Raw genomic sequence first — 15,999 nt, 5'->3', positions numbered from 1 at the left:
TTCTGGAATTCATGAGCCATGCATATAATTGGAGAGAGCCTGGATCGGGGTGTAGAACTTGGCCGTGGTTCTTCATCAGCAGAGTTCATTTGGTCTGAAGATGAACCGGTTTGGACCCTGACAGAAGGAGGAGCTCCGTGAACTAGTATTGCCTGGGCCACCTGGAAGATATTCGGATCAAGCTGTCCCTCTCCACCTTCATCTTGCTGAGAACTCTCGGAATCATGGGGTTGGTGGCATATATCCTGGACCATCATATCAAAAACGCATTCCACCATGATCCAAGGAGTGGGTGCCGACTGACATAGTAGCGGCATTTGTTGTTCTCATTCATGGCAAAGAGGTCTAGGTCCAGTTTGCCCTAAAGTTGGTGAAAATGCAGTGTGCTGATTTGAGGCCAAATGGAAGGACCTTAAACTGGTAATGGTGCCAGCCACATTGAAGCAAAGGTATTTGCGATGTTTGCGGAGTATGGGAATGTGGAAATATGCATCCTGCAAATCGAGACTCGTCATATAATCCCCATGGTTCAGGACATGCAGGTTGCTTGTTAGGATAACTATGCAGAATGATTGCTTTCTGAGAAATGTATTGAGTTTTCTGAGGTCCAGAATGGGACTGCACTCTCCTGATTTCTTTCTTACTAGGAAAAAATGGGGGTAATAACGTGTGCCCTTCTGGTTGAATGATACTCTCTCGATCGCTCCCTTGGCGAGTATGATGAGGGCTTTTTTCCGCAATAAGTGAAGAAGGGAGGTGGGGGCGCACCTTTTGGTGGCCTGTCTGGCAGTCTCTGTATAAACTCTAGGTTATGACCATGGATGACCAGATCTAGTATCCACTTGTCTGTAGTTATTTCCCGCCATTGGTGAAGATGGTGTGAGATGTCTGCACCCATGGGATGCGGTAAGGTGATGGTAGCCGACATCCGGTTGAGATCATTGTTATTGGCGATGTCCCTGGGCTGGGTAGGTTGTTTATGTTGCGCTGCCTGCTTTGTGTAAGCTGCTGATGGTGGCTGAAGGTATGGTTGCTGTTGATAAGCAGGTCTATACAGGGACTGAAAAGGCTGACATTGATGCTAATGTTGGTAACCTCCTCTGTAGGTAGAACAACCTTCACCACATACTCTTTAAAAGGGAAATTTACGGACCTGCATGTGCCCAATGATTCTGCAGTGTTGGTATCAGTTTTGATGGCAAGTAGGGCGTCAATGTGTTTCCCAAATATTGTCTCATCGTCATACACCATGTTCAGGATTTCTGATTGTACTTCTGGCCTAAAGGATGTAGATTTTATCTAGCCTTGCCTCAGTAACAAAGCTGCTTCTGTCAATTGTCAGAAGAGCATGGAAGTGATATCCATCACACATGCTATAATTTCAGAGGATGTGCCTTTCCCTTCTTGTAGTATTTTGCGTGCTTCCAACTTTTGTCTTCAGACACTAGATCCATCTGACCACATCTGCCTATCATAAAGGCCTAGGATGGCTAAAGAACTGGCTGTAAGAATTGTAATAGCAGACATATTGGCTTCCCGGTGTTATTTAGGCACCTGTTGTCTGTCAGATGGAGCAGAAATCGGAGTAGAAGGATTCTTCAAGTGGCGCTACGGTGCTTGCGAAACCACCAAATCTGCCTTCAGATGTCCTGTAAGGCAGGCAGAAGAATCCTCAGGGTCCTTACACTTTTTATCGATGAGTGGAATCAATGCTGCCACAGTTGCTACAGTTCACATCAGATTGAGACAGTCTTCCCAGATGTGATCAATTATTGGGATAGCCCGAATTGACTTCTGTACTTGTTCCTTGAAATCATGAAGGAAGCAATCTGACTGCTTCACCAAAACAAGCAAGTCAAAACTTGCTGCAGCTGTTTCCATTAAATTGTGGAAATCCCTGATTTCCTCAAGAGGGGAGTCTGAGGATGCGGCGCTGGAGACGACGGAGCAGGAATGAGGTAGTTATTCCATTCATCATGAGGAGATGGGTCTCTGGTATCCCACACTCTTTCATGACATCGTCAGTTGACGATGGATCATCTCTTGGCGGAGTTGCGAGAGGAGGCTAGAGTCATTCTGGGCATCACTGGTGGAGGAACAGGCCTTGGTATCGCCAGGACCGTTGGTGGAGAAGGTGGAAGTGGTAGTGGATCCTGTGAGGGTTCTGGAAACCATCTACAGTAATCCTGCAGCACAGCCTGTAGATCTTGCACAAACGAAGGACGTACTTGCACTTCACCCTATTTATGTGGATGTTCTGGATAGTTATGGAGGGTGGATATTGGTGTGTTGATTGCAGAGCATAATAATGCCCATAATAGAAGTCCTCTCCTTCACCCATCGTCATCTTCCTGATATTTAACCTGCAGCTCAGATGGGCTGTGAGTGGGGCAAATGGACCTTCATCGTCTGAATCCTCCAGATCAAATAAGGTTTTAGGAGGATATGGTGAAACCTTGCTGGGGAAGGTGCCTTGAGGTTTCAAGAAAGTATTTGTAACTTTTACCAGCATTGACGGTGTTGTTGTTTACGAGGGAATATAGAGATGTGTCAATGGCATGGTCGTCAAGGGTGATGGTGATGATGATGGTCTTGAAGAGGAGATCTTCGTCGATGGGATAGGAGTGTTGACGGCAGTAGTTGTTGTCGAAGGTCTTGTCGACTAGACAGCTGTTACTGTCACTGTAGATGTGGGCAAGATCTTGTGTCTTTACATGTATTTCTGAGCTTGTCGACCGGTCAGAGGAAGTATGTGGACAGCTTGAAGACTTCATAGATGGAGTAGCGGGCTCAGAGGAAATAGTTTTTGAGGAGAATTTTGAAACAGAACCGCACTAAACACCAAAGATGTTCTCTTTTTTCTCACATCACCAGACATGACGGGTCCCAGATTACTGCAGTTTATGCGCCTCTTTGGAGAAACCACAGGTCTTTATACTAATACATTCAAATCCACATTCTATGGGTCATGGGTCACTTGGATTGGGGAGGGCACCAGGGCTGCGGCAGGCCACCATCGGGTTCAGATACCTGGGTGTGTATTTGTCCGGCTGTGGCATGAGTGCAAATAGCGAGCCCATATTTGCTCACCTTATGGAAGACGTAAATATCTGGTTGCTGCTCTCGCTATACCTGTTGGAAGAGTCGACAATCTTTAAAATTGTCTCCCTCCCCAAATTCCTTTATCAACTACAGAACTTTCCACACACAATTCCACTGCAGTGTTTTCATAGGGTGAACTCCATCCTCATGCTTTCCTGTGGGACCCCCTAATGTGGCTCATAGCAAATGCTTTCAATCTGCATATTGTGACAGCATCGCAGCAGCAGATGTCAAATCCTACTATCTGGTGGCCTATCTATTGATAACCAATGACTGGTGGTACGACACACAAGGTGACACAGCATATACATTGGAAAAATGGGCAATGGGCGCCACTCCACTGACAGCATATCTATACAGTGGAGGTTGGCACACAGACCTCCTGCGACACCAACAGTCCTTAAATGATGGCAGTCATCACTCTAATGGATGAAGTGGTGAGGGAGACTGACAAAACAGATGCCACTGTGGTGCAGAGACCTGCTCCTACAGATGGCCAGATTGTCAGGATTCCAAAAATGGGCTCTCATTGGGATCTCCACCTTAGGAGACATTATGCAGGACACAATTCCTAAATCTTTTCCAGACCTACAGACAGAATTACAATTACATCGTGATCAAATATTCAGTTATTTACAACTCAGTCACGCACTGACTCCACACATAAACACATTATCAGATCTCCCTGAATTTAATCCCCTAAAGGATATGCTCATTATGGAGACCTAGAGGATCACAAAATTGCAAAAATGTATTAGACACTCCTCACCAATCAACCAGACAGGTTTAGCTCCCTTTGCAGGCCCAGAGGCCAACGTGGGGGGAACTGGAAAACGAGGACTGACCACAGGTTCTAGTTTCCTCACAGGAAGCAGCAACTGCAGCCAGACTTCGTTTGATCCAATTCAAATATTTAAACAGGGCTTACCTCACAAGCCATCGATTCTGGCGTATGGGAACGATTGCCACACCATCCTGTCTCCGCCGTGGTTCGGGAGAGGGCCCCTTCATCCATACAGTACGGAGCTGCCCAACACTTAAATTTAGGCACTGAGTGTTTCGATGTTTTGGGGAAGTCTTGTCCTAGCAGCTCCCACCAAATCAGAGACTGTCCCTCCATCTTAAGGAAGATGTAGGGGAAATAGATATAAATGACTTCTCCTTCGTGTGGGACTGACACTTGCCAAACGTGATATCGCCAGGGAGTGGAAGGCTACGGCTCTTCCATCACTGATGGTTTAGAAGAGGAGAATCGATCATTGAATGGGGATGGAGAAAGTGGTCAAGAAGGCACAGGGTTGCCCCCCCCAAAATATGGCAAAGGTGGGCAGATTATAGGGGAATAGCCAGGGCACTAGTCCATCAGCAACATTAATCAATAGTTTGCCGTATTGTAATTTTCTACTGGATACTAATAAAATATTTTTTTTTTTAAAAAGAGTGAAACAATCCTTGATGCAATAGCGGCCTTTGCTATCTGGAATAAGAGTAGCATAGGTGGTGAAAAGAGGGCCCAGTGTAGAAAAAGCACCATTATTTTTAAAAGTAAAATAAGAGCATGGAAATATTCAGATTATGTGGCGTTTCCTCAGTGGAGGTCATTTGAGTCTTGTTTGAATGGCCAGAAGAGTTACTTCTTGATTAAGATGAAATCCTATCAAACTATTATTAATAAAAGAGGGGGCAGTTATTAGTGCAGTTTTTTCTCTCATGAAAATCCTAACTATGGCCTCTATAAGAAGCTTGCTTGGCACTCGTGTTTCTTACCGAGGCAACAGCAACCAAGAAGGGAGTTTTTCCCTCTGAAAATATAAATGTTAGAACATCCCATATGCTCAACTGATTTGTGCATCAAGGAGGCAGGGATAAAGTTGAGATGGCAGTAGCAAGTCAATAAATATAAGTAAAGAAGTCAGATACAACTGGAGAAGGCTTTAAAGTGTCTTCTACCCAACCAGTTTCCAAAAAAGAATGTATCCAGGTGTACTAAAATCGGGAGAGAAAACAAAGGTTATGTTTGCAGGCTTTACCTTTGATCCATAAACCAATCAGATGAATCATGAAAGGCAAGTGAATCACACAGGAATGCCTGTAATGGACAAGTCAAGTAATAAAAAAGCAAAGCTTCTTGCTATTATACTGCCACTTTGTGGTGTCTTTCATGACTGCAACATTCGATTTCGACATTCCCTGTTGTCGAAATACCAGCTTTTCAGGAACCAGGCTATATATTTCAGACATTGGCAGACAGAATGAAGAATCCTTCTTCCTGCAGGATCAGGAGATGTAGAAGATGATGGAGCTCCAAATGATTGATGCCGGAGATCAGAATCGGGAACCACCATCAAATCAGTCAAAGCAGAATAAGGCTAGGAATATCCTCTCCAAATCTCCAATGTGTTAGAAAATGTAATTTTTTTTAAAGAGTCATATGCATTAGAGGATTTGGAAGAAAGGCATAAAATATTTTCCTGATCAATTACTCAGGAATTCTCTCCGGGTAAGACAAGACGTGAATGTAGGACACTAATGACTTTCCTGCATTGGAAACTTGCAAAGGTCATCCCTAACTTGCTGAGGAGTGCAGAATTATTAGGTTTTACCTGTGTTCAGAAGAAATGTGGTATAATCAGCTTGAGTAATATATATTGCATCTAGGGTTAATGATACAGAGCTTACATTCTGAAACAGAACAGTCCATGGCCGGAAGCAAGAACCCCCATCAATATTATAGGCAGTTGTCATTGTTATCTGTGGGATCAGTGACTGAAAATGTTAACCTTCAAGAACATTTTCCTGACTAAAATAAGGAAAAGTTGTGGAATCTGTGGGGATCCAGAAGATTCCCCAAAACCATCATTTCCACACTTCTACCAATAGAAATGGTAACCCACCTGTGTGGATGGGCCTAGCACCCTTTACAGGAACAAATCAAACCAAGAACCAGAAGCCCAGATTTACTTTGCATTGTCACCGTTTTCATCTGTTCCTTTCATGGGCACTAGGCCGAGCCACACTAGTGGGGCATCATTTTTAGTGACAAGACCTGCAGAAATACTGGTTGGTAGGAAGTTTGTGAATCCCAAGAGATTGCAGAACTTTACCTCACAGACGTGAGTAAAATGTGTGACCTTAGCTAAAGTTGATTTCTGGGTAAGAAAAATGTAGGTCGATCCAAACAAGCTACGTCTCTCTGGATTTATCTGAGTCTCTAGCTTTCATAAATGCCCAGGGTGCAAAGAGTTCAACGACTACCTGTTAACCCAGAGGCCAAATAGTGCTGCCGTTCACCTGCTGTCGGGTGGAAGGGCAGAGAGACTGTATTGTCTTACCGATTTTGGAGAAAGACATGGCCTGATGTCAGAGCGAGTAGACTTCGACATGTTGTTGTTATGCCAATGAGTCCCTAGTACTGAGTGTTTTCCTGCCACCTTGGGTGGATGGGCGTGGGGGGGAGTGGGAGGAGGTGGGTCTATATGGAGAGGTAGATTGGGGGTACACACAACCAATAGATGGTTGTTCCCTGGGTGGAGGGCACTTGTCCCTGGTATTGGGGAGCCTCACTGACAGTCTCATTTGGAGGCTGTTGCTAAACCCGTAAAAGTGAGGCAAGAGTATGTCACTCATGTAGTATCTCCGACAAGTCACATACAAAATGAGGAATTATATTCGGAGGTTTTATCTTTCATATTAATTAGGAAAATCAGAGAACATCTAAAGCACTGCTTACCGTAAAGATCGCACAGATAGTGGGATTTCAGCTTTACCTCTGCAAAGAAAGACAAAAAGAACATACAAATTTGAAGCAACAAACTCAGCCCTGACACTGCGTTGTGAAACATTGATATTACGTTTAATATGAAGGATTAGTTGGACAGATAATTTTGCTTCAGGTAACCTCTGAGATGCATTGTACGTGCAAGTAATCATTTAACATCAAGTATGCATGTAAAATCAAGGAGTAAGGGTCTGAGTTGCGCTGGAAAAATTATGAGGCAGGGAACGATAAACCTTTCAACCTAACTGTATTCTCATTTGCAGAAAATGTAATATTGACAGAAGGGTTAATGGATATTTTGGCAACATTTCTAACTGATTGTGGCATTTCTGTGAATATGTACGTTGTCTCTGTGAGCTAATCTGAGAAAACACACACTCTGTTGTTCACTGGCCTGGGCATTTAGTAGAATTTGGTGCTAAACAGATGAAACATTAACAGGTATTATCTTTGATCATCACATTTGCAGACTCCTACCGAATTCCTTCCAGCATCTCCTTCAATGTCAGTGGGTCAATTCTATCCTGCAAGATGAGAAAAGCAGCACAGCATCAGTATTTACAGAGTAGAGCACATTAACAGAGTAGCGCCAAATAAAGGGCAATGATAGGATGCCACAAATGTTTGTTTGTTTCCTAGCTGCTTGTTTCTCAATCAGACAATAGAGGAATTCTTTGGAAGAGTTGGTATCTAATGATCTACGGTTGGGTGGGGTAGTATAGTATAAGTATCTTTCGCTCGGGTGTGGCTGGTGCCATACTCTGCAATGAAGTAAAGTGTGGTGACAGAAGAGCCAATACAAATGATCATCTCTGACCATCCAGTCTGGTGTGAGCAAGGGGCTGGTCTAGAGAAGTAATGAGAGAGACAGAAGTCTGGATATTCTGCAGATGCCTGACCATGCCTTACGGAGAAACCAGAGGGAGAGAATATGGGAAGATCCTGGAGATCTGTGCCAAAAAGAAGTGAATGAATAAAATGCTGGGTGATCTGGACAGCAGAGATAAAAGCAGCAGTGTTAGGTTGGGAGTGAATCTCTTGGAAGGCTGTGGCTCCCTTGGTGCACAACCTAAAAGTCAAGCAGATATGCAGGTGCACTTCAATGGTGAGATAGAATTCCTAATTTGACCATTAGTCGCCATCAGCTGTAGATAGGCTACAGGCACAAGCAAGTAAACATCTAGATCAGCAGCATTTGATCTATTAGTTATGGTGGACAAAAGGGTCAAACAATGAGGCAAAGCAAATAACATATTCTGGCCTACCTCATTATCATACTGCTGCAAGAGTCACGCAGAAAAATCTATGCCTAGGGTGGAATAGAAGTTTGACTGGCTTAATAAAATTGGAAAACTTGAGTCACGGACTGTGGCTCTGCAATAAATAGTCTTCTAAGTAGCTCTATGTAGTAAGTTCACTTCAGACAGCAGACTGAAGCATGCAAGTTTATTTGTAATTACAGAGCTGCACGGAGGGTAGGTCAAACACACAGGAATCCCTCCATTACCTGCAGGTTATTCTGTCAGCCACAACGTCATGGCATTCTTAACCCTGCATCATGACATTCTATAACATGAAATCTGGAGTACTGAGGATTCCATAACAATAGCTAAGCATTAAGATGTAACACTTCTTCCCTTCTCCAAACAAAACACAAACCAATACAGATCACAGAGACACAACACCGGGGAAGGAGAAGAGTAATTCACAACAACACAAACTAATAATAGAAACAACCAAAATCATTCCAACAAAAAAACTTAAGTATAAAAAACACAGGTTGCATTCAGGTAGGAAGCCTGCTGGGCCTAACAATGTATCATAAACTTTTATATAACAAAGGTTTCTGGGAGCCCCCTTCTGAAAAACCTTGCGCGCCCCTTAGGTGTTGACCAGCTTGATCAAGTCTCAGATCCTGATGGTTATTGAGATGATCAGCAGGTACAGACTAACAATCACTCTCACACTCATTCCCCACCTTAGCAACTTTTGAGAGGTTCCACCCGTGCCATTCATAGACTTTAAGAGCATTTCCACACATTTTTTCAACTCTACCCTGACCACTGAACTCAGTTCTCTATTTTTGGACACGAGTAGCAGTTTTGATGTCAACTATTCCCCAAACCTTTATTCTTACAGGTGTAAAAAAAAAATCTGGTCATACCAGCATTTCTGTTCCTCTTGAGCAAGACCAACAATCTTCTTGACTAAGCACATAATTGCTCCTTATCTGAATCACTGTTGAGCCACTTAGCCATCCACACTGGTTGAAAACTAGTGCTAGCCTTTCTACCACTCTGCAACTCAAAGGGGGAAACCTTTGTAGTAGAGTGTGGGGTAGTCCTGTAAAACCACAACATGCTACACACAGACTTCACAACATCGTGGATGTCGCCCTTAGCCCTTCTGATGTACTCACCAACAACCTGACTCACTCTATCTCAATGAGACGATTAGTTTGTGGGAGATACAGCGAGCTCTTAAGGTGTCTAACACAAAATGACTCAAAAAAATGTTGCTAATAAACAGAGTGCCATTATCAGAAAGGAGAAATTCAGGAAATCCCTCCCTCAAGAAAATGTCTCTAAGAAACCCCACCTCTGCACCTGCATTGGGCTCCTTAATATCTTAAGTTCAGGCCATTTAGAACGACAATCCACCAGAACATACTTGGCACCATGTGGTGGAGAGTCATTGGGACCAACGATGTCAATCACTAAATTAACCCACAGACCTCATGGGCAAGCAATGGGAATGATGGGAGGGAAAGATACCTTCAGACCTTTGTCTGCAGACTTACACACAACAATTTTCCACCACCTCACTAATTTCAATGTCCATTCTTGGTTACCAAAAGGAATCACAAATATACTGTTTAATGAGAGGTGAACCAAGGTGTCCCTCATGAGCATTGTTAATGATTTCACCCTTCACAGAATGTGGAGGAATCAATTTGTCAGACATTAATAGCAATTCATCTCCCACAGAAAGTTCTTCCCCTACCATACAAATACAGTTCAATTCTGGAAGACAATACTTTCTCGCTTGGCCACCCTTTCATAACCAGACCTATGACTTATTGCAAGACAGGGTCCTCACTAACCACCTTCATCCATGCCTCTTCAGAACAGATCCCCAACTTTGACACTTCAAGTGAAGCCACTAAACAATCCCCTAAAGTCTTCATCTATTGTGTCAGATAGCTGCACACCATGTCTTCATCACCTTTGCCTGGAAACTGGGAAAGAAAATCAGCTCTACTGTTCTTACCCCCTGCAATGTGAATAACATCAAACTGGTACTGCAACTTAGGTGACAGTCTTAAGATTCTATGACTACCCTTCATGGACTTTAACTTCCACCCCACTAAGAATGGATACTAAGGGCTTGTGGTCAGTCTGTAAACAAAGACGTCTCCCCCAAACACAGCAACATTTCTCAACTGCTCGCCGATTGGCAAGAAGTTCCTTTTCTATAATTTAGCATTGCAGATCAGCTTCATACAAAACCATCACTGCAAATGCAACAGTATGTTCAGACTCACCTTTTCTCTGTGACTAGCATACACCATGCTACAACATGGTAGCGGAAGATGAAATGGCTTGAATGCTTTGATTTGACTTAACAAAGTTTTAATTTCTGTGAATGCTTCGGTACAATCACACCACACTACCTTGGGGCCTTTCTTAAGTAAGTTACTTACGCGCCTCACCTAGGCAGCATAATCAGGAACAACAGAGAATAGAATTCACATATCCAAGAAAGGCTTACACCCCCATCTTGTCAGAGGAAAGAGGCATTATCATAATGGACTCAACTAATCCAGGTCTAGGTCTAATAACATTGCTTGAGACAATATGTCCCAGATACTCTACATCTTTACTCAAAAATGTGCACTTTTCTTTTTTTAGTACTACTCCATGGCTCTTAAATATTTCAGAAACTCTTTTCAAACTAGCATTATGTGCCATCGCATCTACTGCTAAAATCCCAAAATCGCCTGGAATACCAAGAAACCATCCACTTCTTTCAGAAGGTTATACATAACTCTCCGAAAGACGAATGCCGCAGAGAAGAGTTCAAACGACATGCAGATGTAATGGAAAGTCCCACTGGGTGAAACAAAAGCTGTAAGATGTTTTGAATCAGGGTGAAGTTCCACTTGATATTAGGCAGAAGCAAGATTGAGCTTAGAAAACAAATTTGCTCCTGTAGTGTGTGCAAACAAATCATTGATTTCAGGTAAAGTATGCAAGTATAAACATATTTCTTTATTAAGCGACCTCAGATCTACACAAACACTCAACTGTCCATACCGCTTGTGCACAACCACCAAAGGAGAGAGTTATAAGGATGATTTGTCAGGCTCGATTATTCCTCTTTCACACAAACTCTTATGTTCTTTCTCGAGGTAATCCCCGACACTAAAAAGGCACTCCTCTTAGCTAATGCTTTATAGGTACTGCATCCTCCTTGATCCTGACTATGTTCAAAACCCTCAACTTTTACCAAGCTCATCACTGAAAATTTCAGGAAGCCACATCGTCACATTCAATCATCAGAGCTTGCTCCTTAGCACCAGGTCTTAGAATTGTTCCAAAAAGCTGCTTATGAAACAACCCCAGGATGTTGAGGCCCTTCACTGCTACATAAATCTTTCCTTTAATTCTCCTCCCCTTAAACTCTAACACATCTTCAATGTAACCTAGAAGCTCAATCTTGCACCCTTCATACGAACTTGGAGAGTGGTTTGGTAGGAACAAAGTCCTAACACCCCACGTTTCTGTGAAGAGACATTGGGTGATTATAGTAAATATGGGACCAGAATCTACTAATGGTTTCAAAGACTTGTCGCCCACACAAATATCGCAACACAAAAGGATGATGGGCGGAGTGCTGAACAATGCAAACACTCACCCCCAGTCACAGATCAGGGTTTAATCCATCGTTCTTTTGCTCACTATGCCACCCCAGTTTGGACCCAGCCATATGCAAATCAGTCTTGACCCTGTTCCCTCATGGGAACAGTACAGTCCGAACTGCCAAGCCAGGTCCTTCCTGGACCGGAAACAAGCATCCTGGGACCGGTTTCAGGGTTTCACCCTTCATCAGCCAGGCTAGCTTGAATCCAGTGGCACAGTGAGCAAATATCTGCAATCGGATCTACATCAAATGAATTGTCCCCCACCCTGGGACACTCCACTCTAAACTTGTCATTCAACTAATGCGTAGCACAGCCTTCACCTACCATGAATCCCAAATCATGTAAACCATCTATTTCGGAATGCAATTCAGCATCAGCATCGGACTCCAAAATGCAAGCACAGACTTCGAGAGACTCTTTTCTTCTGGCAAACCTTTGCAAGATGGCTAATTTTCTTATAGTAATTGCATGTAACATTAACTGCAGGACACCTACCCCACGCCCCTTTGCCATGTGGGGCATTACCACAAAGGAAGGATAAGTTAGATGACAAACTTTCCAACTTCATAGGTTTACAATCGCCAATTCTCTTACTGTAGGTAGAATTTTGATGCATAGATTTGCCTGAATTTATAATATTCACTGCTTCAACAGGTTTTTCATCCAACTTTTATACAGATATTTGAGAGAGCTTTATGCTCTTGGCTACTCTGATAGACTAACCAAGTGAAGGATTTCCCATAGACAATTTCTGACATATCTGCTTGTCCTTGCAATGACTAACAAATTGGTCTCTAATAAATTTGTTTGTGAAGTTATCAAACTGACACTCATGTATGCATCTACGAAGTACAGAAACATAGGTATCCACACCCTCATCCGCACTATGTTTTCCTTTGAAAATGTTGTGTCTTAATACAGTCAAGTTTGGTTGTTTGTCAAATCTCAATTGAATTTTTCTTACAGCAACTTGGTACTCATCAAGATCATCACCATCGACTTGCACTAAATCCATTAAGTGTTTAAAAGCTGACCTTCCTTCAAAGCAGAGAGTGTGTAGAAGCAAGCATTTTTCCTCTCCACCTGGAATCAAGAGGCTCATATTGCTCCTAAATATGTCTAAAGGCGTCAGATCCACTCCCCACCTAACTGGTACTTTGTCAGGTTTCTAGAACCAATGGCAGAGGCACCACAGATTGCATGATAGAAAGTTGCTAACGTACACAAAACGGCTGCTACACCAAAACCAATTATAAAAGAACCACTGCATATGTATGTATAACACACCTGTTGAAGGGCACTTCAACTTTTAAAGCTCTGTTCGAAAAAAACACTAAGTGAGAAAATAAATGTACATATTATGCACACAAAGTGGAAGTAAATTAAGCTCCTCTCACAAACAAAACACACTAGAAGAGTAAATAAATATACACAATGGTATGCACTAAACATGCATATAAATGACGCTCTTTAACTGGTCTGTTGTACTAAGGATGTTATCCTCCAGTAATTATTATTATTTTTCCTCACTTGCCAGTACCTTGTTATGATTCCTTAGTAAGAGGTGCAACTTATCCGTGTGTCAACTTCGCTGTCACTGTGAGTATTTTCTTTGTTATCAGCTACCAGAAGAAATGCGGCACAACAGGGAAAAACACATTTTGAAATTACGGTACATAATCCACATGGTAACGGACATGCCGACTGGACAAGCAGCATGAAAGAAAAAATTGAGAGTTGTAGTGCAAAGTCTCACTATCCATAACAATGTGAGAGGATCTAGGAACTAACCAGAAGATGGAGAAGTTTAGGATCACCTGATCAACAGGTCCCTACATATCAGAAACATGCTGGCATGTTCCTTCAAAGAATAAGAACCACGTCCAAGCATAATTGCTTCTGTCATTTTGCTTTTTGTTCTGACCATTTAAAATTATACTTTACACAGCCTTCTCTTTAAACACATTGACAACAGCTTCATTTTAGATCATAAAGAAGGTAGATGTGTTATGTCCTTCTCCATGTACTCCGATTCCTTCATGCAATTACGTTGTTTCTGCCATCAGCGTTATGTAATCTGGAAAAGGATTCTAGTGCAATGTTGATGAATGAGTGGTATGACAACCATTGGCAGAGAAGGAGTTGGTTGCTCCAGGTCATTCTGTTTAGCCTGGGTTGAACAAATGATCTTCATACTGAACTGTATGCCTTCTCTAAATTTGTCACTGGATCCGTTAGTCAATAATGCTGAAAAAACACAAACACTTTCTAAAAAATGAGGGGCGGGATGTTGTAAAAAAAACAGAGGTTTTAATTCTGTGATAGGTTACCTGAAGCAGGAGCGGCTAACACTGCCACTCATGATGCCGTAGGGGGCAGAGATCAACAACGGTGCTAATACTAGCAAGCTGCTGCTTCATGTAGAGCGAGCATGCCTGATATCACAAGTCACACTGGTGGCTCCCTAGCTTTTGGGAATGGGCGGGGCAATAAGCCACAACACTGAACAAAACAAGCATTTACAATGCGATGGGTCTTGCATTTGCTCGAGTTAGAGCTATTAGCCTTGTAAATTTCTAACTGGACTTTTCTTGACACTTAAATTGCAAATGAAAAGCAAAACAGGTGACATAAGGAAGATGATTCAAAGTGCCATGGCCGCCATGAGCATGAGCGCAAAGGAAAAAGAAAAAAAGAAAAAGGTTTGCTCACAAACATATCGGCAATCATGCAGTTATCTATGTAACGGGCATTCTGCAAGGCAGTACCAAAACCTCCCCAAGGAAGGACAAATGTAAAGCCTTTACCAATGAAAATAAAGGATTTTTTAAAGGCAAACCCACGAATGAGTGAAAGTGACGTGCGGTGGGCGAGGTTAAAAGCCCACAATACTAACAGCAGGTCAAAGCGCTTGCGGGCTCGACCTAACAACGGCTGTGGCCCCACTAAAGCATATCTTACTGTGTAAGCCCAATACAGCAAACACAAAGTAATATAACAAAACAACTATTTGTATACACACAAAAAAGTAACCATGCCACCAGCAACAAAGTAAAAAGGGAACCAGTTTTTAACCTTAACTACTCTGAAGATCATGAACATCAGCCGTAGATGTCTCCCTCCTGGACATATTCTGGACACTCAAGGGACACAATGACGGCTTTCCAAGCAGCTCTCTAATAGCACAATGGACAGGTGCTCCCCATTTTGAGGCACATAGTATACAATAGGCAATTATTTAACCAGTGCGATTTTCTCTGGAGGGTCATAACCCTTGACAAATGACTCTAGCAGCACAGATCAGCATAGAGAAGTGGCTATCTGTAGTGAAATACATATGCTCACACATTTCTGCAGAAAATATATCACGTTCTACATAAATTTGATGAGTGACAAGGGATTTGCCCATTCAGAAATTCTCACTTAAACAGCAAGTAAGCACGCTTTGGCAAGATGATAGGGATTTAAGGGCTCATTAGAAACCTCTTATTCACTGGATTGAAGAAAAAGGCCACATTATGTAAACAAGAACAAGGATTTTTCTTTTTACTCACTGACGTTTTAGGATGAGCAATCTCTAGCTCACAGATGAAAATTTGGGTTATGATTCAGATTTACTGGTATACTTTGTGACTATACGCACATGGCTTTTAAATTGAATTTCTATCAAGACTTCAGATCTGTGCATGAGTTCGAGAAATGTCACACAAGGTGGTCAATTGAAATGAATATTCATACCTTGGAAAAAGGGAGAAATGTTTTTAAATCCCACCCATAGAGTACAAGGGGATATGGCCAGAATTTTATAAGAAATGTGTAACAGGGTCTATTGACATCAACAAAAACAGAAAATTGGAGCTGCTGGAACCAAATATACATATATATATATATATATATATACATACACACACACACACACACACACACACACACACACACACAGAGGACTAAATGTGTACAAGGTGCTCCTCCCAAGGAGATATATACACAAATGTGTAGTGCTGTTTACTGGCTACCTCACAACAAGCATTGTCAAAGTTAATAGATCTCTTCTTTGTGAGACTTTGGAGTTGCTAACGCTTTTTGGTTATGCTGTGTGACGTCACAGAAAAGCTAAGGGCTTTTCACCAATGCAGAAACAAATGTTGATGAGCACACAGAACGCATGCGGTCTCGTCATAAATAATGATGTACG

General features: G+C 42.4%; 1 protein-coding gene across 2 annotated transcripts in view; it reads right to left on the bottom strand.

The window, feature by feature from the left end:
• BBS1 (Bardet-Biedl syndrome 1) overlaps positions 1-15,999 on the bottom strand; it is a 373,242-nt gene that overhangs the window by 276,992 nt on the left and 80,251 nt on the right. For both annotated transcript variants that reach the window (XM_069207969.1, XM_069207970.1), the window contains 2 exons: positions 7,358-7,404; positions 6,833-6,871 (listed from right to left, as the gene is read on the bottom strand). In XM_069207969.1, coding sequence (XP_069064070.1) covers positions 6,833-6,871; positions 7,358-7,404 — 86 coding nt within the window. The remainder of the gene's footprint in view (positions 1-6,832; positions 6,872-7,357; positions 7,405-15,999) is intronic.

The sequence above is a fragment of the Pleurodeles waltl genome, chromosome 9 (assembly GCF_031143425.1).
Source record: "Pleurodeles waltl isolate 20211129_DDA chromosome 9, aPleWal1.hap1.20221129, whole genome shotgun sequence".
Lineage (NCBI taxonomy): Eukaryota > Metazoa > Chordata > Amphibia > Caudata > Salamandridae > Pleurodeles > Pleurodeles waltl.
Note: the sequence above shows the minus strand (reverse complement) of the source record. Positions and strands in the feature narration are given on the sequence as shown.